At 38.5% G+C, this 24,077-nt stretch overlaps 1 protein-coding gene across 2 annotated transcripts in view; it reads right to left on the reverse strand.

Moving 5' to 3' along the window:
- ZNF236 (zinc finger protein 236) overlaps positions 1–24,077 on the reverse strand; it is a 680,094-nt gene that overhangs the window by 232,674 nt on the left and 423,343 nt on the right. For both annotated transcript variants that reach the window (XM_053714849.1, XM_053714848.1), the window contains exon 21: positions 2,760–3,045. In XM_053714849.1, coding sequence (XP_053570824.1) covers positions 2,760–3,045 — 286 coding nt within the window. The remainder of the gene's footprint in view (positions 1–2,759; positions 3,046–24,077) is intronic.

A 24,077-nucleotide genomic window follows, 5' to 3' on the forward strand; every position in this document is an offset into this window, starting at 1 on the left:
CGTTTTATTTGGACATAATTGTGATTGTATTGCGGTGTGTACTCATCCGGTACTGTTTCTGTTTGCTTCCTAGACTCCCTGTGACTTGAGTGTTTGCTTGCCATGGGTATCCACTGGTTGCCTTGTCTACCCCATGAACAAACCATCAGATTTCCAGTATCTCCCTGCGGAAGAACCGTGGATAAGCACCCCTACTGCAAATTAACTGTTGGAGAACTGTATTATAGCAAAGTGTCAAGGTGCAGCGCTCTCAAATGGACAAAGACTGTTCTTAAAGTGTTCAGAGGCCACCTAGAGACAGTTGTGCTGTTGCTATGTCATGCTTTACTGTGGAGAAAGAACTGTTGGACATATTGGGGGGTGCTAGCAATGCAGGTGGAGAAATAAACGATGCAGCGTTGTTTGGGGGTAGATGGGGGGCTGGTTGGGTCTCTGTGCCAGTAGACCGGTAGTTTTGGGAAGGCTGGAAGATAGATGGAGGGTATTGGAGGGGTTGTACCTATATGCAGTGACAATTAGCCTATAAAAGTATATCACGACATACAAATATTTTTCTCTTTAGTATTCTTATAGAGTTCTGTTACCATAATATAAGGCTTTACTAATTTTCTATGCCTGTCTATTTTTATGTTATTCTGTTAGAATAAAAGGATGGTATGTTAGGGGTAATATGAACCTGACGGCAGCCATCTTGTTCCTCGCAGCCATTTTGTGATAATAACATCCATTTTGTAATGAATAGACTTTATTATAGCAGTTATTATGTAGTGAGAACTATGCTGATGTTAGTAAGAATTGTATTAGTATTACTGGCCTTGCAAATGTTCCTGGCAAGGTGCCTGGAAGTCTGTTATCTAGGTAAGATGGCCAAACGACCTTGCTTTAGGCTGAAATATGCGCACAGATATATTTTTGCTACTGTCATAAGAAACACTCCTTCATACTCCTTTTTCTCATGTATTTTTGTAAGCTTCTGTTGTTCATGAAATATGGTACGAGATGACGCGATCCTAACGTGTCATCCCCTTAACCCTGTATGCTGTTATAAGAAAGGCTTGCACTGTGCAATAAACAGAATTGGCTTTCGATCATAATGCTGCGTGGTCTGAGTCATTCTAAAGGGATCCTTATCAGATAATCTGCATATGCCTCAGGTGGTACCGTAGGCCCAAGGCTTTGGCCTGTACTGACACCGCCCATGGGATTTTACACCTTACACTTCCCAAGAATAAGGTCTTGTGTTCTCTCACCACCATTAGAAATAAATAATGAAAGTGCTTAGTAAAGTGTTGTAAGAATGTATAACCAAAAAAAAAAAAAAAATGTATAACCAACCTGCCTCCATCTTGTCTCTACTCCTCCTTTTTGTATCTATTCAGATATTCTGAACTAATACTGACTTGATGTTATGTTAAAAATGATTTTTTCAGTAATTATAAAATCAGATTTACTCTCATACTCAAGTAAAACATATCAATAATAGTATATACTAAAGCGGAACCAAACAAAGACAAACTAGTGAGCTGTGATTTTCTTTTAGTCCTCGATTCTGCTGCCATTAAAAGGCCAAAAAGTTCAGAAACTAAAGAGACTAAAAGAAAATCCCAGCTCACTATTTGTAGCTTCTAAAAATATTTGAGAGCTGATTACATCAAAGTTGTAGAAGAAATTCTTATTTGCCCCTAGTGTTTGAACAGAATAAAGGGATAATAATAATAATCTAAATAGAAACTATCTTTGTCAGAAATAAAGGGGCAGTTCTGAATAACATTCTCTCCTGTATGAAAAATTAAAAATTAACTCAGAAATGCCACTAAGGATAAAACAATAAATAGTTGCAAAATGAATGATAGTTGCAAAATAAATAAAAAAAAAATGAAAAAACTTCATACAAAAGTTTAAAATAATTAACCTGTAGAACCAAGATTCGATTTCATGGATAAATGGGACCTTAAAAGGCAGAAGAATGTGAGTCAGAACCTTTTGGACATGGATAGGGCTTCCCCCTGTTTGTCCTTTGTGCTTGTGGGAACAAACCAATCGGAAAAAAATACTTTTCTGAACCTTTAAATGATTAACAAAATAACAAACAGGTCTCCTGCTCAGCCTCCCTGTCCCCAAACTTGCAGAAAACTTAAAGGGACATTAAACCCCAAAAAATTAGTTCATGATTCAGATAGAGATTACAATTATAAACAACATTCTAATTTACTTTGATTATCTAATTTGCTTCATTCTTTAGATTTCCTTTGTTAAAAAATATCAATGCACATGGGTGAGCCAATCACATGAGGCAAATATGTGCAGCCACCAATCAGAAGCTATTGAGCCTATCTAGATATGCTTTTCAGAAAAGAATATCAAGAGAATGAAGCAAATTAGATAATAGAAGTAAATTAGAAAATTGTTTAAAATGGTATTCTCTATTTGAATCATGAAAGAAAAAAAATTGGGTTTAATGTCCCTTTAACAGTTTCAATCAGGAAATTAATGGATATATTCAGGGGTGGGGAATCCCAGCCTGACAAATTTCTAGGGTATTTGTCTACATATTTCAGTATTCAAAGAATATATAGCCACCAGTGCTGGTTCTACAGGAAAGTAGAGAAACAAACACAAATATGTGATCTGTCCACATATAGGCAGCTTTAAGTGCATGGATATAATGTAAAATTAGTAGATCCTTCACTATATAGCATACTAAATTGTTATAGAAATAAACGTTTAGATAAAAATATTGAATATGAAACTTTTTATACCTTATCAGGTCGCTGGGCTTTTTAAAGCTTTTAGGACAGTAATTGCAACAGTTGGCAAACTTTGGCTCAGTTTCCATCTCTGCTTGTTTATCTTTAATTTCACTTATTCTGTCTTTCTCAGCTGCTGATTGTACCAATACTTTTTCAGAGATGGTAGCGCCTTCCCGTGGTCGAATCTTTGCAAGTTCTGCCGTTTCCTCTTCTGTGAAAGTGATAACGCCATGACGAGATTTTCGTGAATTTGATCGTTCTGAATTTTCATCATCTTCATCAAGACCAATATCTTCTGTAAACCAAACAGGTTGTATACAATTTAAATCTGTGCGCTGCTATTTGAAAACATTGATTTACTGTAACGTGTATTTGAAGATTTCACACTTTGATTCCCTGCTGTTTTAAGGCTCTACCGCTTTAAAACATCTTAACCACCCATGGGTATGCAGGTAGTTAAAATGTTCCTTTTCACAGAAATATTTAGCAGCTCCAATTCAGGTTGGTAAACAAAATCATTTCTAGAACTTGTTCAACAAACATGCAGTTGAAAAAAACTAAATGCAGCCCAAGGTGAAACATTTGAAAACCTGTTACCAAGACTTAGAGAGTTACTTTCAATGCTCTACTTTATTCTATTTTAATATAGTTTGTCTCTAGAACACACTTTACCCCATGCTGTAATATGCTGAAGTTTTAATAAAGAAAAAATTACTGTAATAGAGTAGTAATGTGACCGGCGAGATGCAGATATCAAATGTTCTAAATGACAAAAATAATATTACAATGTGAAAAGAAATAGAAATATTGCAACTTTACTAACCATTAACATCCATCTTTTGCAAACTATAAAATAAAATATTTCCATGTGTTTAGCTGGTGTGACCATGAAATCTAGGCAGCACTTAACAGGGTCAGCACATGGGGAGAATATGGTTACCTTAATAAATATAAAAATGCCACTTCCATATATCTATGTATATCTTGTGTCTTTAGCATGCAGTGCATTGGTGGGGATTAACCCTTTCGTGACAGGGTTAAAGTGTCTACATCGGAACACCTGTTCCGATGTAGACAAATTGAAACTACGCGATCGTGCATACGATCGCGAGATTTCAATTATTGGATCGCATCTGGGGGGCGTCCCTACAACCCTAGGAACGCCCTCCAGACCGCGATCAAGTCCTTGAAGCGCAGAAGGCTTCAGGACAGCCGTTTGATATGACGTTCTATTCCGTCATAACGGCTTTAAAGCCCAGTGTAAATATGACGGAATAGAACGGCATAACGGCGTTAAAAGGTTAAACTGTAGTGGAAAGAGAGCTAAGGGAAGTATTTTTTTAAAAAAATATTGTTATTGAGGTTTGATTCAAAGCATACACATTATAAATGTCAACCAAGTTTGTACAAAGATATTATTTCCAGGCGTACAATCAGTATAAAATAAACAAGATGAACATAACATAATTATATGACACCGGTCAGGACTATCATTAACAAAATGTTTGCCAGTCAGACTATGCGGCCTCCAAATGTTATATAAGGCCACCTTTGGACCTTGCAATATTATTAACAGTGTAAAGCCATAGATGGCAACTGTGAACTAAAGGGGACCACTCTTGGGTCCCAAGTAATGAACCTCTTTTTTTTTTAATTATTCTATAGCACATATAATGCAATAAACCCCTGTTGTCAATCCATGACTTATATACAGGGAGTCCCCAGAGGGAAGCAATGGCCTCTCTTGGGCCCTGAACATTTCATTTTACCAATAGGGGGATATAAGAAGGGGCTTATAACATAAATGGAATATATAGGGCCATTCTTGGACCCTTAGGACTGTAGTTGTGAACAAGAAGAAAAACATAATTTATGTAAGAACTTACCTGATAAATTAATTTCTTTCATATTGGCAAGAGTCCATGAGCTAGTGACGTATGGGATAAACAATCCTACCAGGAGGGGCAAAGTTTCCTAAACCTCAAAATGCCTATAAATACACCCCTCACCACACCCACAATTCAGTTTAATGAATAGCCAAGTAGTGGGGTGATAAAGAAAGGAGTAAAAAGCATCAACAAAGGAATTTGGAAATAATTGTGCTTTATACAAAAAATCATAACCACCATAAAAAGGGTGGGTCTCATGGACTCTTGCCAATATGAAAGAAATGAATTTATCAGGTAAGTTCTTATATAAATTATGTTTTCTTTCATGTAATTGGCAAGAGTCCATGAGCTAGTGACGTATGGGATAGTAATACCCAAGATGTGGAACTCCACAGAAGAGTCACTAGAGAGGGAGGGATAAAATAATAACAGCCATTTTCCGCTGAAAAAAATAAATCCAAAACCCAAAATATAAGTTTATTCTCATAATGAAAAGAAAAATCTAAAAACATAAGCAGAGGAATCCAATTGAAACAGCTGCCTGAAAAACTTGTCTACCAAAAACTGTTTTCGAAGAAGCAAATACATAAAAACGGTAGAATTTAGTAAATGTATGCAAAGAAGACCAAGTTGCTGCTTTGCAAATCTGATAAACTGAAGCTTCATTCTTAAAAGCCAACAAAGTGGAGACTGATCTAGTAGAATGAGCTGTAATTCTCTGAGGCGGGGCGATCCCACTCCAAAAAAGCCTGATGAATCAAAAGCTTTAACCAAGATGCCAAGGAAATGGCAGAATGCTTCTGACCTTTCCTAGAACCAGAAAAGATAATAAATAGACTAGAAGTCTTCCTGAAATATTTAGTAGCTTCAACATAATATTTCAAAGCTCTTACCACATCCAAAGAATGTAAGGATCTCTAAAAAGAATTCTTAGGATTAGGACACAAAGAAGGGACAACAATTTCTCTATTAATGTTGTTAGAATTCACAACCTTAGGTACAAATTTAAATGAAGTCCGCAAAACTGTCTTATCCTTATGGAAAATCAGAAAAGGAGATTCACAAGAAAGAGCAGATAATTCAGAAACTCTTCTAACAGAAGAGATGGCCAAAAGGAACAACACTTTCCAAGAAAGTAGTTTAATGTCCAAAGAATGTATAGGCTCAAAGGGAGGAGCATGTAAAGCCTTCAAAACCAAATTAAGACTCCAAGGAGGAGAGATTGATTAAATGACAGGCTTGATACGGACCATAGCCTGTACAAAACAGTGAATATCAGGAAGCTTAGCAATCTTTCTGTGAAATAAAACAGAAAGAGCAGAGATTTATACCTTCAATGAACTTGCAGACAAACCCTTATCCAAACCATACTGAAGAAACAGTAAAATTCTAGGAATTCTAAAAAATGCCAGGAGAATTTATGAGAACACCATGAAATATAAGTCTTCCAAACTCGATAATAAATCTTCCTAGAAACAGATTTACGAGCCTGTAACATAGTATTAATCACTGAGTCAGAGAAACCTCCATGACTAAGCACTAGGCGTTCAATTTCCATACCTTCAAATTTAATGATTTGAGATCCTGATGGAAAAACACACCTTAAGACAGAAGGTCTGGCCTTAATGGGAGTGGCCAAGGTTGACAACTGGACAAGATCCGCATACCAAAACCTGTGAGGCCATGCTGGAGCTACCAGCAACACAAACGATTATTCCATGATGATCTTGGAAATCACTCTTGGAAAAAGAACCAGAGGCGGGAAGATATAAGCAGGTTGGAAACACCAAGGAACTGCTAACGCATCCCCTGCTTCCGCCTGAGGATCCCTGGACCTGGACAGGTACCTGGGTAGTTTCTTGTTTAGATGCGAAGCCATCAGATCTATTTCTGGAAGACCCACATCTGAACAATCTGAGAAAACACATCTGGATGGAGCAACCACTCCCCTGGATGTAAAGTCTGACGGCTGAGATAATCCACTTCCCAATTGTCTATACCTGGGATATGAACTGCAGAAATTAGACAAGAGCTGGATTCCGCCCAAGCAAGTATCCGAGATACTTCTTTCATAGCTTGGGGACTGTGAGTCCCACCCTGATGATTGACATAGAAACATAGAATTTGACGGCAGATAAGACCCAAAAAGGCCCATCGAGTCTACCCATATTACATGTTACTTTTTCCTTAGGATAGCCTTATGCACGTCACAGGCATTTTTAAATTCCTTTACAGTCTTTGTGTTTACCACCTCAAATGGAAGTTTATTCCATGAATCTACCACCCTTTATGTAAAAGGGTGGTGTTGTGATATTGTCTGTCTGAAAACAAATGAACGGTTCTCTCTTCAACAGAGGCCAAACCTGAAGAGCCCTGAAAATAGCACAGAGTTCTAAAATATTGATTGGTAACCTCGCCTCTTGAGATTTCCAAACCCCTTGTGCTGTCAGAGATCCCCAGACAGCTCCCAGACCTGAAAGACTTGCATCTGTTGTGATCACAGTCCAGGTTGGACGAACAAAGGAGGCCCCTTGAACTATACGATGGTGATCTAACCACCAAGTCAGAGAGTCGAACATTGGGATTTAAGGATATTAATTGTGATATCTTTGTATAATCCCTGCACCATTGGTTCAGCATACAAAGCTGGAGAGGTCTCATATGAAAACGAGCAAAGGGGATCGCATCCGATGCTGCAGTCATGAGACCTAAAACTTCCATGCACATAGCTACTGAAGGGAATGATTGAGACTGAAGGTTCCGACAAGCTGAAACCAATTTTAATTGTCTCTTGTCTGTTAGAGACAGAGTAATGGACACTGAATCTATCTGGAAACCTAAAAAGGTGACCCTTGTCTGAGGAATCAAAGAACGTTTTGGTAAATTGATCCTCCAAACAGAACTGGTATGATTACCCCTGAAAGCTCCAGGTCTGAAACACACTTCAGAAAAGCCTGAGCCTTTACTGGATTTGCTGAGATGCGTGAGAGAAAAAATCTTCTCACAGGAGGTCTTACTCTGAAACCTATTTTTTACCCTTGAGAGACAATACTCTGAATCCATTGATTTTGGACAGAACCTGCCCAAATGTTTTGGAAGAATCTTAATCTGCCCCCTACCAGCTGAGCTGGAATGAGGGCCGCACCTTCATGCAGACTTGGGGGCTGGCTTTGGTTTCTTAAACGGCTTGGATTTACTCCAACTTGAAGAAGGATTCCAATTGGAACCAGAAACTTTGTTGAAAGGAACAAAAACGGTTAGAAGCTTTAGATTTACCCTTAGGTATTTTATCCTGAGGCAAACAATACTCCCTTCCCCCCAGTGACAGTTGAAATAATCAAATCCGACTGAGAAGCAAATAACTTATTACCTTGGAAAGAAAGAGATAGTAATCTAGACTTAGATACCATGTCAGCATTCCAATATTTGAGCCACAAAGCACTTCTAGCTAAAATAGCTAAAGAAATAGATTTAACATCAATTTTGATGATATCAAAAATGGCATCACAGATAAAATGATTAGCATGTTGAAGCAAGCGAACAATACTAGACAAATCAGGATCCATTTCCTGTTGCGCTAAACTTTCCAACCAAAAAGTTGATGCAGCTGCGACATTAGCCATAGAAATGGCAGCCCTGAGAAGATGGCCAGAATATAAATAAGCTTTCCTTAGATAGGATTCAAGTTTCCTATCTAAAGGATCTTTAAAAGAAGTACTATCTTTCATAGGAATAGTAGTACGTTTAGCAAGAGTAGAAATAGCCCCATCAACTTTGGGGATCTTTTCCCAAAACTCCAATCTAACTGCTGCCAAAGGATACGATTTTTTAAACCTTGAAGAAGGAATAAAAGAAGTACCAGGCCTATTCCATTCCTTAGAAATCATATTAGAAATAGCATCAGGAACTGGAAAAACCTCTGGAGTAACCACAGGAGGTTTATAAACAGAATTTAAACGTTTACTAGTTTCAATATCAAGAGGACCAGTTTCCTCAATATCCAATGTAATCAACACCTCTTTTAACAAGGAACGAATATACTCCATTTTAAATAAATAAGTAGATTTGTCAGTGTCAATATCTGAGGAAGGATCTGAATCAGATAGATCCTCATCAGAGGAGGATAATTCAGTATGTTGTCGGTCATTTGAAATTTCCTCAACTTTATGAGAAGTTTTAAAAGAGCTTTTACGTTTATTAGAAGGCGGGATGGCAGACAAATCCTTCTGAATCGCATCAGCAAAACAATATTTTTTATTCACATGTATATCATGTATATTAGATGTTGAAGGAACAACAGGCATTGCACTATTCCTGATGGACACATTATCTGCATGTAAAAGCTTATCATGACAACTATTACATACCACAGCTGGAGATATCATCTCCACAAATTTACAACAAATGCACTTAGCTTTGGTAGAACTGTTATCAGGCAGCAGGGTTCCAACAGTGGTTTCTGAGACAGGATCAGATTGAAGAGAAAAAACAACATATAAAGCAAAATTATCAATTTCCTTATATAGTAGTTTCAGGAATGGGGAAAAAATGCAAACAGCATAGCCCTCTGATATAGAAAAAGGCAAGAGGCATATAGGAATGGGGTTTTAAGTAATGAAATTATTTGGCGCCAAGTATGACGCACAACGCAAACTGAAAATTTTTTGGCGCTAACAACATCCGGAAATGACAGACTCACGTCATTGAAGAGGCAACCTTGTGCAAGGAACTCAATGTCAACTAAGTCGGAAATGACGAATTTGCGTCATCGGACGTACCTTCGCTCCAAGAATGACGCAATAAACTTTGGCATTTTGCGCCCTCGCAAGCCTAATTTTGCCCGCGAAATTTAATGAAAAAGCAGTCAATTGAAAAAAAGACTATACCCCAGGTAAGAAAAATATTTTCCTAAATATGTTTTTCTCCCAAATATGAAACTGATAGTCTGCAAAAGGAAATATACATAAACCTGACTCATGGCAAATATAAGTACAATAAATATATTTAGAACTTTACATTAATACATAAAGTGCCAAACCATAGCTGAGAGTGTCTTAAGTAATGAAAACATACTTACCAAAAGACACCCATCCACATATAGCAGATAGCCAACCCAGTACTGAAACAGTTATCAGTAGAGGTAATGGAATATGAGAGTATATTGTTGATCTGAATAAGGGAGGTAGGAGATGAATCTCTATGACCGATAACAGAGAACCTATGAAATAGATCTCCCGCGAGGAAAACCATTGCATTCAATAGGTGATACTCCCTTCACAACCCTCTGACATTACTGTACTCTGAGAGGAAACAGGCTTCAAAATGCTGAGAAGCGCATATCAACGTAGAAATCTTAGCACAAACTTACTTCACCACCTCCATAGGAGGCAAAGTTGGTAAAAACTGAATTGTGGGTGTGGTGAGGGGTGTATTTATAGGCATTTTGAGGTTTGGGAAACTTTGCCCCTCCTGGTAGGATTGTATATCCCATGCGTCACTAGCTCATGGACTCTTGCCAATTACATAAAAGAAAATATAGTGGTGAACAGAACATATAGGGCCACTTTTAGACCCTTAGGACTATAATAGAATCTGATGAATTAGATTAACATATGATAATGGAAGTTAGGCTTACTATGAATGATATCAAACATGACATCAAAATACATACAAAACTAATTAGTAGATTTGTTCCACCACATATAGTCAATACAAATCATAACAAACATTACTAGAGTAGACAGTGAAGATGAATAGGACCTATGGGGTACTCAGAAAATAGGTACAGGCTATTATGATTTGTATTTTCTCGTTCCTAAATCTATGAAATCTTAGAAGAAAAGCTTAGGCTGTAATTAGATTGTTGAATAGGTACACTATTTTTAGTTGTAAGGGTATAAAATATGGGAGAGGCTAGTACTGTGAGTTGAGCTATTGTCTAATTTTAATAATGGGTAATGGGCATGGATCAGAGGTTGAGAGAAGGAAGGACCACTTTACTTTACACTGTCTACTACTCTTAGAAATAAGGTCCTTTGTGTATAAGTGAAAGGGTGAAGCACTAGACAATCTATATGTCCAAACCATCCACTTGTAGCTTAGTTTAGTAAACCATGCTATCTCTAAGGGAAGTAATTTTATTTTCAGACCCAGAAAGCATATTATCAGTTTAATTTCTTAAACCAACCCTTTTCTCCAACTACCACTTAGACCTCACTAAGGAGCAGTGCACTGTAATACTTTCCCTGTCTTGTCTTTATTGTAGTCCTTGTATAGTGATGTGAAATAAGTTGGCTCATTAAAAATAAAACTATAATTTTTCTTTCACAATTTATTTTCCCATTAATGGTCCTAATTATAAGTGAAGCCCCAAAAGGTATGCGTGAGCGATAAGGGGTATATTGCAGGTGTTTGCGTGGGTGGGTTTTTCGCACGTATTACAAGTTGAAAGTAAATAGGATCGCTTGAGCATAAACGCGATTTACACTAGAATGGTTATCGCGTCCTCAGAGCTATGGTCTACTTTTTCTCAAAACAAACAAAGTGTCACAAAAATACATTACAAAGAACAGTTACACCAATCTAATAAAAATTATTTTAAAAAAATAGTATTAAAAAAGTTATAAAGGCTCAAATATGTTAGGAGATATAAAAAAAGGCAGACAAAAGGCTTTACAAAAGAAATACATACATATACATGTCTAAAGATGTATGTGTGTGTATATATATATATATATATATATATATATATATAATATATACACACACACATACACATTGAATACATAAATATAAATATATATATGTTGTGAAAACAGATTCAAAACCCCTATATATATATATATATATATATATATATATATATATATATATATATATATATATATATATATATATATATATATATATATATATATATATATATATGTTTATATGAATGAACAGATGTATTTATATGTGTATATATGTATTTACAGATATATATATATATATATATATGTATACATATGTAAACACATAAATACATATGTATACATATATAGAAGTGCATTGTAGCTCTTTGCAGTTAAAGGAATAGAAAAAACATAATTTATGCTTACCTGATAAATTTATTTCTCTTGTAGTGTATCCAGTCCACGGATCATCCATTACTTGTGGGATATTCTCCTTCCCAACAGGAAGTTGCAAGAGGATCACCCACAGCAGAGCTGCTATATAGCTCCTCCCCTAACTGTCATATCCAGTCATTCGACCGAAAACAAACAGAGAAAGGAGAAACCATAGGGTGCAGTGGTGACTGTAGTTTAATTAAAATTTAGACCTGCCTTAAAAGGACAGGGCGGGCCGTGGACTGGATACACTACAAGAGAAATACATTTATCAGGTAAGCATAAATTATGTTTTCTCTTGTTAAGTGTATCCAGTCCACGGATCATCCATTACTTGTGGGATACCAATACCAAAGCTAAAGTACACGGATGATGGGAGGGACAAGGCAGGATTAAGCGGAAGGAACCACTGCCTGAAGAACCTTTCTCCCAAACACAGCCTCCGAAGAAGCAAAAGTATCAAATTTGTAAAATTTTGAAAATGTTTGAACCAAAGACCAAGTCGCAGCCTTGCAAATCTGTTCAACAGAGGCCTCATTTTTGAAGGCCCAGGTGGAAGCCACAGCTCTAGTAGAATAAGCTGTAATCCTTTCAGGGGGATGCTGTCCAGCAGTCTCATAGGCTAGGCTTATTACGTTACAAAGCCAAAAGGAAAGAGAGGTTGCCGAAACTTTTTGACCTCTCCTCTGTCCAGAGTAAACGACAAACAGGAAAGATGTTTGACGAAAATCCTTAATAGCTTGTAAGTAAAACTTCAAGGCACGGACTACGTCCAGATTATGTAAAATACGTCCCTTCTTTGAAGAAGGATTAGGGCACAACGATGGAACAACAATCTCTTGATTGATATTCTTGTTAGAAACCACCTTAGGTAAAAACCCAGGTTTGGTACACAGAACTACCTTATCTGCATGAAAAATCAGATAGGGAGAATCACATTGTAAGGCAGATAGCTCAGAGACTCTCCGAGCCGAGGAAATAGCCATCAAAAACAGAACTTTCCAAGATAAAAGTTTAAGATCAATTGAATGAAGGGGTTCAAACAGAACTCCTTGAAGAACCTTAAGAACCAAGTTTAAGCTCCACGGGGGAGCAACAGGTTTAAACACAGGCTTAAATCTAACCAAAGCCTGGCAAAATGCCTGGATGTCTGGAACCTCTGCCAGACGCTTGTGCAAAAGAATAGACAGAGCAGAAATCTGTCCCTTTAAGGAACTAGCTGATAATACTTTGTCCAAGCCCTCTTGGAGAAAAGACAATATTCTAGGAATCCTAACTTTACTCCATGAGTAAGTCTTGGATTCACACCAATAAAGATATTTCCTCCATATCTTGTGGTAGATTTTCCTGGTAACAGGCTTTCGTGCCTGTATTAAAGTATCAATGACTGACTCGGAGAAGCCACGCTTTGATAGAATCAAGCGTTCAATCTCCATGCAGTCAGTCTCAGAGAAATTAGATTTGGATGATTGAAAAGACCTTGTATCAGAAGGTCCTGTCTTAGAGGCAGGTGCTATCAGAATCACCGATGCTCTCTACTGTTTGATTTTGGCAGTCGAGGGAGCAGAGGAAACGGTGGAAACACATAAGCCAGGTTGAAGAACCAAGGCGCTGCTAGCGCATCTATCAGCGTCGCTTCTGGGTCCCTGGACCTGGATCCGTAACAAGGAAGCTTGGCGTTCTGGCGAGACGCCTTGAGATCCAACTCTGGTTTGCCCCAACGATGAATCAATTGAGCAAACACCTCCGGAAGGAGTTCCCACTCCCCCGGATGGAAAGTCTGACGACTTAGAAAATCCGCCTCCCAGTTCTCCACGCCTGGGATATGGATTGCTGACAGGTGGCAAGAGTGGTACTCTGCCCAGCGAATTATTTTTGAGACTTCTAACATCGCTAGGGAACTCCTGGTTCCCCCTTGATGGTTGATGTAAGCCACAGTCGTGATGTTGTCCGACTGAAATCTGATGAACCTCAGTGTTGCTAACTGAGGCCAAGCCAGAAGAGCATTGAATATCGCTCTTAACTCCAGAATATTTATTGGAAGGAGTTTCTCCTCCTGAGTCCACGATCCCTGTGCCTTCAGGGAATTCCAGACTGCACCCCAACCTAGAAGGCTGGCATCTGTTGTTACAATTGTCCAATCTGGCCTGTGAAAGGTCATACCCTTGGACAGGTGTACCCGAGACAACCACCAGAGAAGAGAATCTCTGGTCTCTTGATCCAGATTTAGCAGAGGGGACAAATCTGTGTAATCCCCATTCCACTGACTCAGCATGCATAATTGCAGCGGTCTGAGATAAAGGCGGGCAAATGGCACTATGTCCATTGCCGCTACCATTAAGCCGATTACCTCCATACACTGAGCTACCGAAGGGAGCGGAATGGAGTGAAGAACACGGCAAGCATTTAGAAGTTTTGATAACCTGGACTCTGTCAGGTAAATTTTCATTCCTACAGAATCTATAACAGTCCCTAAGAAGGAGACTCTTGTGAGTGGGGATAGAGAACTCTTTTCCTCGTTCACTTTCCACCCGTGCGACCTCAGAAATGCCAGAACTATCTCTGTATGAGACTTGGCAACTTGAAAGCTTGACGCCTGTATCAGGATGTCGTCTAGATACGGAGCCACCGCTATGCCTCGCGGTCTTAGAACCGCCAGAAGTGAGCCCAGAACCTTTGTAAAGATTCTCGGGGCTGTAGCCAACCCGAAGGGAAGAGCTACAAATTGGTAATGCCCGTCTAGAAAGGCAAACCTTAGAAACCGATGATGATCTTTGTGAATCGGTATGTGAAGGTAGGCATCCTTTAAGTCCACTGTGGTCATGTACTGACCTTCTTGGATCATGGGTAGGATGGTCCGAATAGTTTCCATTTTGAAAGATGGAACTCTGAGGAATTTGTTTAAGATCTTTAGATCCAAAATTGGTCTGAAGGTTCCCTCTTTTTTGGGAACCACAAACAGATTTGAATAAAAAGCCTGTCCTTGTTCCGTCCGTGGAACTGGATGGATCACTCCCATAACTAGGAGGTCTTGCACACAGTGTAGGAATGCCTCTTTCTATATCTGATTTGCAGATAGCCTTGAAAGATGAAATCTCCCTTGTGGAGGGGAAGCTTTGAAGTCCAGAAGATATCCCTGAGATATGATCTCCAATGCCCAGGGATCCTGAACATCTCTTGCCCACGCCTGGGCGAAGAGAGAAAGTCTGCCCCCTACTAGATCCGTCGCCGGATAGGGGGCCGTTCCTTCATGCTGTCTTAGAGGCAGCAGCAGGCTTTCTGGCCTGCTTGCCTTTGTTCCAGGACTGGTTAGGTTTCCAGGCCTGCTTAGATTGAGCAAAAGTTCCCTCTTGTTTTGAAGCGGAGGAAGTTGATGCTGCACCTGCCTTGAAATTTCGAAAGGCACGAAAATTAGACTGTTTGGCCTTTGCTTTGGCCCTGTCCTGAGGAAGGGTGTGACCCTTACCTCCAGTATTGTCAGCAATAATTTCCTTCAAACCAGGCCAGAATAAGGTCTGCCCCTTGAAAGGAATGTCAGCTGACCAGGATTTAAGACATAGCGCCCTACGCGCTTGAATGGCGAATCCGGAATTCTTAGCCGTTAGTTTAGTCAAATGAACAATGGCATCAGAAACAACATAATTTATGTAAGAACTTACCTGATAAATTCATTTCTTTCATATTAGCAAGAGTCCATGAGCTAGTGACGTATGGGATATACATTCCTACCAGGAGGGGCAAAGTTTCCCAAACCTCAAAATGCCTATAAATACACCCCTCACCACACCCACAAATCAGTTTAACGAATAGCCAAGAAGTGGCGTGATAAGAAAAAAGTGCGAAAGCATAAAAAATAAGGAATTGGAATAATTATGCTTTATACAAAAAAATCATAACCACCACAAAAAAGGGTGGGCCTCATGGACTCTTGCTAATATGAAAGAAATGAATTTATCAGGTAAGTTCTTACATAAATTATGTTTTCTTTCATGTAATTAGCAAGAGTCCATGAGCTAGTGACGTATGGGATAATGACTACCCAAGATGTGGATCTTCCACGCAAGAGTCACTAGAGAGGGAGGGATAAAATAAAGACAGCCAATTCCGCTGAAAATAATCCACACCCAAAATAAAGTTTAAATCTTATAATGAAAAAAACTGAAATTATAAGCAGAAGAATCAAACTGAAACAGCTGCCTGAAGTACTTTTCTACCAAAAACTGCTTCAGAAGAAGAAAACACATCAAAATGGTAGAATTTAGTAAAAGTATGCAAAGAAGACCAAGTTGCTGCTTTGCAAATCTCATCAACCGAAGCTTCATTCCTAAACGCCCAGGAAGTAGAAACTGACCTAGTAGAATGAGCTGTAATCCTTTGAGGCGGAGTTTTACCCGACTCGACATAAGCATGATGAATTAAAGATTTCAACCAAGATGCCAAAGAAATGGCAGAGGCCTTCTGACCTTTCCTAGAACCGGAAAAGATAACAAATAGACTAGAAGTCTTTCGGAAATTCTTAGTAGCTTCAACATAATATTTCAAAGCTCTAACTACATCCAAAGAATGCAATGATCTCTCCTTAGAATTCTTAGGATTAGGACACAATGAAGGAACCACAATTTCTCTACTAATGTTGTTAGAATTCACAACCTTAGGTAAAAATTTAAAAGAAGTTCGCAACACCGCCTTATCCTGATGAAAAATCAGAAAAGGAGACTCACAAGAAAGAGCAGATAATTCAGAAACTCTTCTAGCAGAAGAGATGGCCAAAAGAAACAAAACTTTCCAAGAAAGTAATTTAATGTCCAGTGAATGCATAGGTTCAAACGGAGGAGCTTGAAGAGCCCCCAGAACCAAATTCAAACTCCAAGGAGGAGAAATTGACTTAATAACAGGTTTTATACGAACCAAAGCTTGTACAAAACAATGAATATCAGGAAGATTAGCAATCTTTCTGTGAAAAAGGAACTTGCAGACAAACCTTTATCCAAACCATCCTGAAGAAACTGTAAAATTCTCGGAATTCTAAAAGAATGCCAGGAAAAATGATGAGAAAGACACCAAGAAATGTAAGTCTTCCAGACTCGATAATATATCTTCCTAGATACAAATTTACGAGCCTGTAACATAGTATTAATCACAGAGTCAGAGAAACCTCTTTGACTAAGAATCAAGGGTTCAATCTCCATACCTTCAAATTTAAGGATTTGAGATCCTGATGGAAAAAAGGACCTTGCGACAGAAGGTCTGGTCTTAACGGAAGAGTCCACGGTTGGCAAGAGGCCATCCGGACAAGATCCGCATACTAAAACCTGTGAGGCTATGCTGGAGCCACCAGCAGAACAAACGAGCATTCCTTCAGAATCTTGGAGATTACTCTTGGAAGAAGAACTAGAGGCGGAAAGATATAGGCAGGATGATACTTCCAAGGAAATGACAATGCATCCACTGCTTCCGCCTGAGGATCCCTGGATCTGGACAGATACCTGGGAAGTTTCTTCTTTAGATGAGAAGCCATCAGATCTATTTCTGGAAGTCCCCACATTTGAACAATCTGAAGAAATACCTCTGGGTGAAGAGACCATTCACCCGGATGTAACGTTTGGCGACTGAGATAATCCGCTTCCCAATTGTCTATACCTGGGATATGAACCGCAGAAATTAGACAGGAGCTGGATTCCGCCCAAACCAGAATTCGAGATACTTCTTTCATAGCCAGAGGACTGTGAGTCCCTCCTTGATGATTGATATATGCCACAGTTGTGACATTGTCTGTCTGAAAACAAATGAACGATTCTCTCTTTAGAAGAGGCCATGATTGAAGAGCTCTGAAAATTGCACGGAGTTCCAAAATATTGATTGGTAATCTCACCTCCTGAGATTCCCAAACCCCTTGTGCTGTCAGAGACCCCCAAACAGCTCCCCAACCTGTCAGACTTGCATCTGTTGAAATCACAGTCCAGGTTGGAAGAACGAAAGAAGCCCCCTGAACTAAACGATGGTGATCTGTCCACCACGTCAGAGAGTGTCGTACAATCGGTTTTAAAGATATCAATTGATATATCTTTGTGTAATCCCTGCACCACTGGTTCAGCATACAGAGCTGAAGAGGTCGCATGTGAAAACGAGCAAAGGGGATTGCGTTCGATGCAGCAGTCATAAGACCTAGAATTTCCATGCATAAGGCTACCGAAGGGAATGATTGAGACTGAAGGTTTCGACAAGCTGAAACCAATTTTAGACGTCTCTTGTCTGTCAGAGACAGAGTCATGGACACTGAATCTATCTATAAACCTAAAAAGGTTACCCTTGTCTGAGGAATCAATGAACTTTTCGGTAAATTGACCCTCCAACCATGATCTCGAAGAAACAATACGAGTCGATTCGTATGAGATTCTGCTAAATGTGAAGACTGAGCAAGTACCAAGATATCGTCCAAATAAGGAAATACCACAATACTCTGTTCTCTGATTACAGACAGAAGGGCACCGAGAACTTTTGTAAAAATCCTTGGAGCTGTTGCTAGGCCAAACGGCAGAGCCACAATTTGGTAATGCTTGTCTAGGAAAGAGAATCTCAGAAACTGATAGTGATCTGGATGAATCGGAATATGCAGATATGCATCCTGTAAATCTATTGTGGACATATAATGCCCTTGCTGAACAAAAGGCAGAATAGTCCTTATAGTTACCATTTTGAATGTTGGTATCCTTACATAACGATTCAATATTTTTAGATCCAGAACTGGTCTGAAGGAATTCTCCTTCTTTGGTACAATGAAGAGATTTGAATAAAACCCCAGTCCCTGTTCCAGAACTGGAACTGGCATAATTACTCCAGCCAACTCTAGATCTGAAACACATTTCAGAAATGCTTGAGCCTTCGCTGGATTTACTGGGACACGGGAAAGAAAAAATCTCTTTGTAGGAGGCCTTATCTTGAAGCCAATTCTGTACCCGTCTGAAACAATGTTCTGAATCCAAAGATTGTGAATTGAATTGATCCAAATTTCTTTGAAAAAACGTAATCTGCCCCCTACCAGCTGAGCTGGTATGAGGGCCGCACCTTCATGTGGACTTGGGAGCTGGCTTTGGTTTTCTAAAAGGCTTGGATTTATTCCAGACTGGAGATGGTTTCCAAACTGATACCGCTCCTGTGGATGAAGGATCAGGCTTTTGTTCCTTATTGTGATGAAAGGAACGAAAACGATTATTAGACCTAAATTTACCTTTAGATTTTTTATCCTGTGGTAAAAAAGTTCCTTTCCCTCCAGTAACAGTTGAAATAATAGAATCCAACTGAGAACCAAATAATTTATTACCCTGGAAAGAAAGGGAAAGCAAAGTTGACTTAGAAGACATATCAGCATTCCAAGTCTTAAGCCATAAAGCTCTTCTAGCTAAAATAGCTAGAGACATATACCTGACATCAACCCTAATGATATCAAAGATGGCATCACAAATAAAGTTATTAGCATGTTGAAGAAGATTAACAATGCTATGAGAATTATGATCTGTTACTTGTTGCGCTAAAGCTTCTAACCAAAAAGTTGAGGCTGCAGCAACATCCGCTAAAGATATAGCAGGTCTAAGAAGATTACCTGAACATAAGTAAGCTTTTCTTAGAAAGGATTCAATCTTCCTATCTAAAGGATCCTTAAAGGAAGTACTATCTGCCGTAGGAATAGTAGTACGTTTAGCAAGAGTAGAGACAGCCCCATCAACCTTAGGGATTTTGTCCCAAAACTCTAATCTGTCAGATGGCACAGGATATAATTGCTTAAAACGTTTAGAAGGAGTAAATGAATTACCCAAATTATTCCATTCCCTGGAGATTACTTCAGAAATAGCATAAGGGACAGGAAAAACTTCTGGAATAACTACAGGAGATTTAAAAACCTTATTTTAACGTTTAGATTTAGTATTATGAGGACCAGAATCCTCTATTTCTAATGCAATTAAGACTTCTTTAAGTAAAGAACGAATAAATTCCATTTAAAATAAATATGAGGATTTATCAGCATCAACTTCTGAAACAGAATCCTCTGAACCAGAGGAATCATTATCAGAATCAGAATGATGATGTTCATTTAAAAATTCATCTGAAAAATTAGAAGTTTTAAAAGACCTTATACGTTTACTAGAAGGAGGAATAACAGGCATAGCCTTCTTAATGGATTTAGAAACAAAATCTCTTATGTTAACAGGAACACTCTGAGTATTAGATGTTGATGGAACAACAACAGGTAATGTAACATTACTAAAGGAAATATTATCTGCATTAACAAGTTTGTCATGACATTCATTACAAACAACAGCTGGAGGAACAGATACCACAAGTTTACAGCAGATACACTTAACTTTGGTAGATCCAGCAACAGGCAGCGATTTTCCAGAAGTATCTTCTGACTCAAGGTCAATCTGGGACATCTTGCAATATGTAATAGAAAAAACAACATATAAAGCAAAATTGATCAAATTCATTAAATGACAGTTTCAGGAATGGGAAAAAATGCCAGTGAAATAAGCTTCTAGCAACCAGAAGCAATAAACAATGAGACTTAAATAATGTGGAGACAATAGTGACGCCCATATTTTTTAGCGCCAAAAAAGACGCCCACATTATTTGGCGCCTAAATGCTTTTGGCGCCAAAAATGACGCCACATCCGGAACGCCAACACTTTTGACGCAAAAAAAAGTCAAAAAATTACGCAACTTCCAGCGACACGTATGATGCCGGAAACAAGAAAAAAAAATTGCGCCAAAAAAGTCCGCGCCAAGAATGACGCAATAAAATGAAGCATTTTCAGCCCCCGCGAGCCTAACAGCCCACAGGGAAAAAAAGTCAAATTTTAAGGTAAGTAAAAAATTGATTTATTCATATGCATTATCCCAAATATGAAACTGACTGAAATAAGGAACGTTGAACATCCTGAGTCAAGGCAAATAAATGTTTGAACACATATATTTAGAACTTTATATAAAAGCGCCCAACCATAGCTTAGAGTGTCAAAGAAAATAAGACTTACTTACCCCAGGACACTCATCTACATGTAGTAGAAAGCCAAACCAGTACTGAAACGAGAATCAGTAGAGGTAATGGTATATATAAGAGTATATCGTCGATCTGAAAAGGGAGGTAAGAGATGAATCTCTACGACCGATAACAGAGAACCTATGAAATAGACCCCATAGAAGGAGATCATTGAATTCAAATAGGCAATACTCTCCTCACATCCCTCTGACATTTACTGCACGCTGAGAGGAAAACCGGGCTCCAACCTGCTGCGGAGCGCATATCAACGTAGAATCTAGCACAAACTTACTTCACCACCTCCATAGGAGGCAAAGTTTGTAAAACTGATTTGTGGGTGTGGTGAGGGGTGTATTTATAGGCATTTTGAGGTTTGGGAAACTTTGCCCCTCCTGGTAGGAATGTATATCCCATACGTCACTAGCTCATGGACTCTTGCTAATTACATGAAAGAAAAATGAGTTAGCTAGCTTAAGTGTTCTAAGCTTGTCAATAATTTCAGTCAATGGAGCTGTATGGATGGCCTCTTCCAGGGCCTCAAACCAGAATGCTGCCGCGGCCGTGACAGGCGCAATGCATGCAAGGGGCTGTAAAATAAAACCTTGTTGAATAAACATTTTCTTAAGGTAACCCTCCAATTTTTTATCCATTGGATCTGAAAAAGCACAACTGTCCTCAACCGGGATAGTAGTACGCTTTGCTAAAGTAGAAACTGCTCCCTCCACCTTAGGGACCGTCTGCCATAAGTCCCGTGTAGTGGCGTCTATTGGAAACATTTTTCTAAATATAGGAGGTGGGGAAAAAGGCACCCCCGGTCTATCCCACTCGATTGCTAATAATTTCTGTAAGCCTTTTAGGTATAGGAAAACATCAGTACACACCGGTACCGCATAGTATTTATCCAGCCTACACAATTTCTCTGGTACTGCAACTGTGTTACAGTCATTCAGAGCAGCTAATACCTCCCCAAGCAACACACGGAGGTTCTCAAGCTTAAATTTAAAATTAGAAATCTCTGAATCAGGTTTCCCCGAATCAGAGATGTCACCCACAGACTGAAGCTCTCCGTCCTCATGATCTGCATATTGTGACGCAGTATCAGACATGGCCCTTATAGCATCTGCGCGCTCTGTATTTCTCCTAACCCCAGAGCAATCGCACTTGCCTCTTAATTCAGGCAACCTGGATAATACCTCTGACAGGGTATTATTCATGATTGCAGCCATGTCCTGCAAGGTAATCGCTATGGGCGTCCCTGATGTAATTGGCGCCATATTAGCGTGCGTCCCCTGAGCGGGAGGCGAAGGTCTGACACGGGGGAGAGTTAGTCGGCATTACTTCCCCCTCGTCAGAATCTTCTGGTGATATTTCTTTTATAGTTAAAGACTGATCTTTACTGTTTAAGGTGAAATCAATACATTTAGTACACATTCTCCTATGGGGCTCCACCATGGCTTTCAAACATAATGAACAAGTAGTTTCCTCTGTGTCAGACATGTTTAAACAGACTAGCAATGAGACTAGCAAGCTTGGAAAACACTTTAAACAAGTTTACAAGCAATATAAAAAACGTTACTGCACCTTTAAGTAACACAAAATTTGTCAAAATTTGAAATAACAGTGAAAAAAGGCAGTTACACTAACAAAATTTTTACAGTGTATGTAACAAGTTAGCAGAGCATTGCACCCACTTGCAAATGGATGATTAAACCCTTAATACCCAAAACTGAATAATAAAAGACAAAAACGTTTTTTGTTGTTTTTTTTTTCAAACAGTCACAACAACTGCCACAGCTCTACTATGGCTTTTTACCTCCCTCAAAAACGACTTTGAAGCCTTTTGAGCCCTCCAGAGATGTCCTGGATCATGCAGAGGGAAGCTGAATGTCAGTATTTTTAGCTGTACAGAAAAGCACTAAAAAAGGCCCCTCCCACTCATATTACAACAGTGGAAAGCCTAAGGAAACTGTTACTAGGCAAAATTCAAGCCAGCCATGTGGAAAAAAACTAGGCCCCAATAAGTTTTATCACCAAATACATATAAAAACGATTAAACATGCCAGCAAACGTTTTATATTACATTTTTATAAGAGTATGTATCTCTATTAATAAGCCTGATACCAGTCGCTATAACTGCATTTAAGGCTTTACTTACATTACTTCGGTATCAGCAGCATTTTCTAGCAAATTCCATCCCTAGAAAAATATTAACTGCACATACCTTATTGCAGGAAAACCTGCACGCCATTCCCTCTCTGAAGTTACCTCACTCCTCAGAATATGTGAGAACAGCCATGGATCTTAGTTACTTCTGCTAAGATCATAGAAAACGCAGGCAGATTCTTCTTCTAAATACTGCCTGAGATAAACAGTACACTCCGGCACCATTTAAAAATAACAAACTTTTGATTGAAGAATAAACTAAGTATAAAACACCACACTCCTCTTACGACCTCTATCTTGGTTGAGGCTTGCAAGAGAATGACTGGATATGACAGTTAGGGGAGGAGCTATATAGCAGCTCTGCTGTGGGTGATCCTCTTGCAACTTCCTGTTGGGAAGGAGAATATCCCACAAGTAATGGATGATCCGTGGACTGGATACACTTAACAAGAGAAATCAACATTAAACCTGCAATATTCAGATAGAGCATGTAATTTTAAGTCACTTTTAAATTAACTTCCATTTTCAAATGTGTTTCGTTCTCATGGTATACCTTGTTGAAAAAGAATACACACATATCCTTAACAAGTGGAAGCTAACTGCTGATTGGTGAACACACTTGTCTCTTGATTGGCTAACTAGATGTGTTCAGTTAGCTGCCAGTAGTGCAATGCTGTTTCTTCAGCAAATAATTACAATAGAATGAAGCAAATTTGATAATAGAAATAAATTGGAAAGATGTTTAAAATTGTATGTTCTATCCGTATCATGATAGAAAATGTTGTGGTTTCCTGTCCCTTTAAGTAGATGAAAAGATATAAAAGCATATTTATTTACTATTCATTTTTTAATAAAGGTTTTTAACTATGTACTTACTGTAAATATTTTACATTTCTATGGTTTTGCACATAGCAGAATATGTTCTAAGTATTTCTAAATAGATATTCCCATATATATATATATATATATATATATATATATATATATATATATATATATATATATATATATATATATATATATATATATATACACACACACACACACACACATATATATATATATATATATATATATATATATATATATATATACACTGTACATACATATATATATATTTATTTTACCAAAA

The sequence above is a fragment of the Bombina bombina genome, chromosome 5 (assembly GCF_027579735.1).
Source record: "Bombina bombina isolate aBomBom1 chromosome 5, aBomBom1.pri, whole genome shotgun sequence".
In the NCBI taxonomy this organism is placed as follows: Eukaryota; Metazoa; Chordata; class Amphibia; order Anura; family Bombinatoridae; genus Bombina; species Bombina bombina.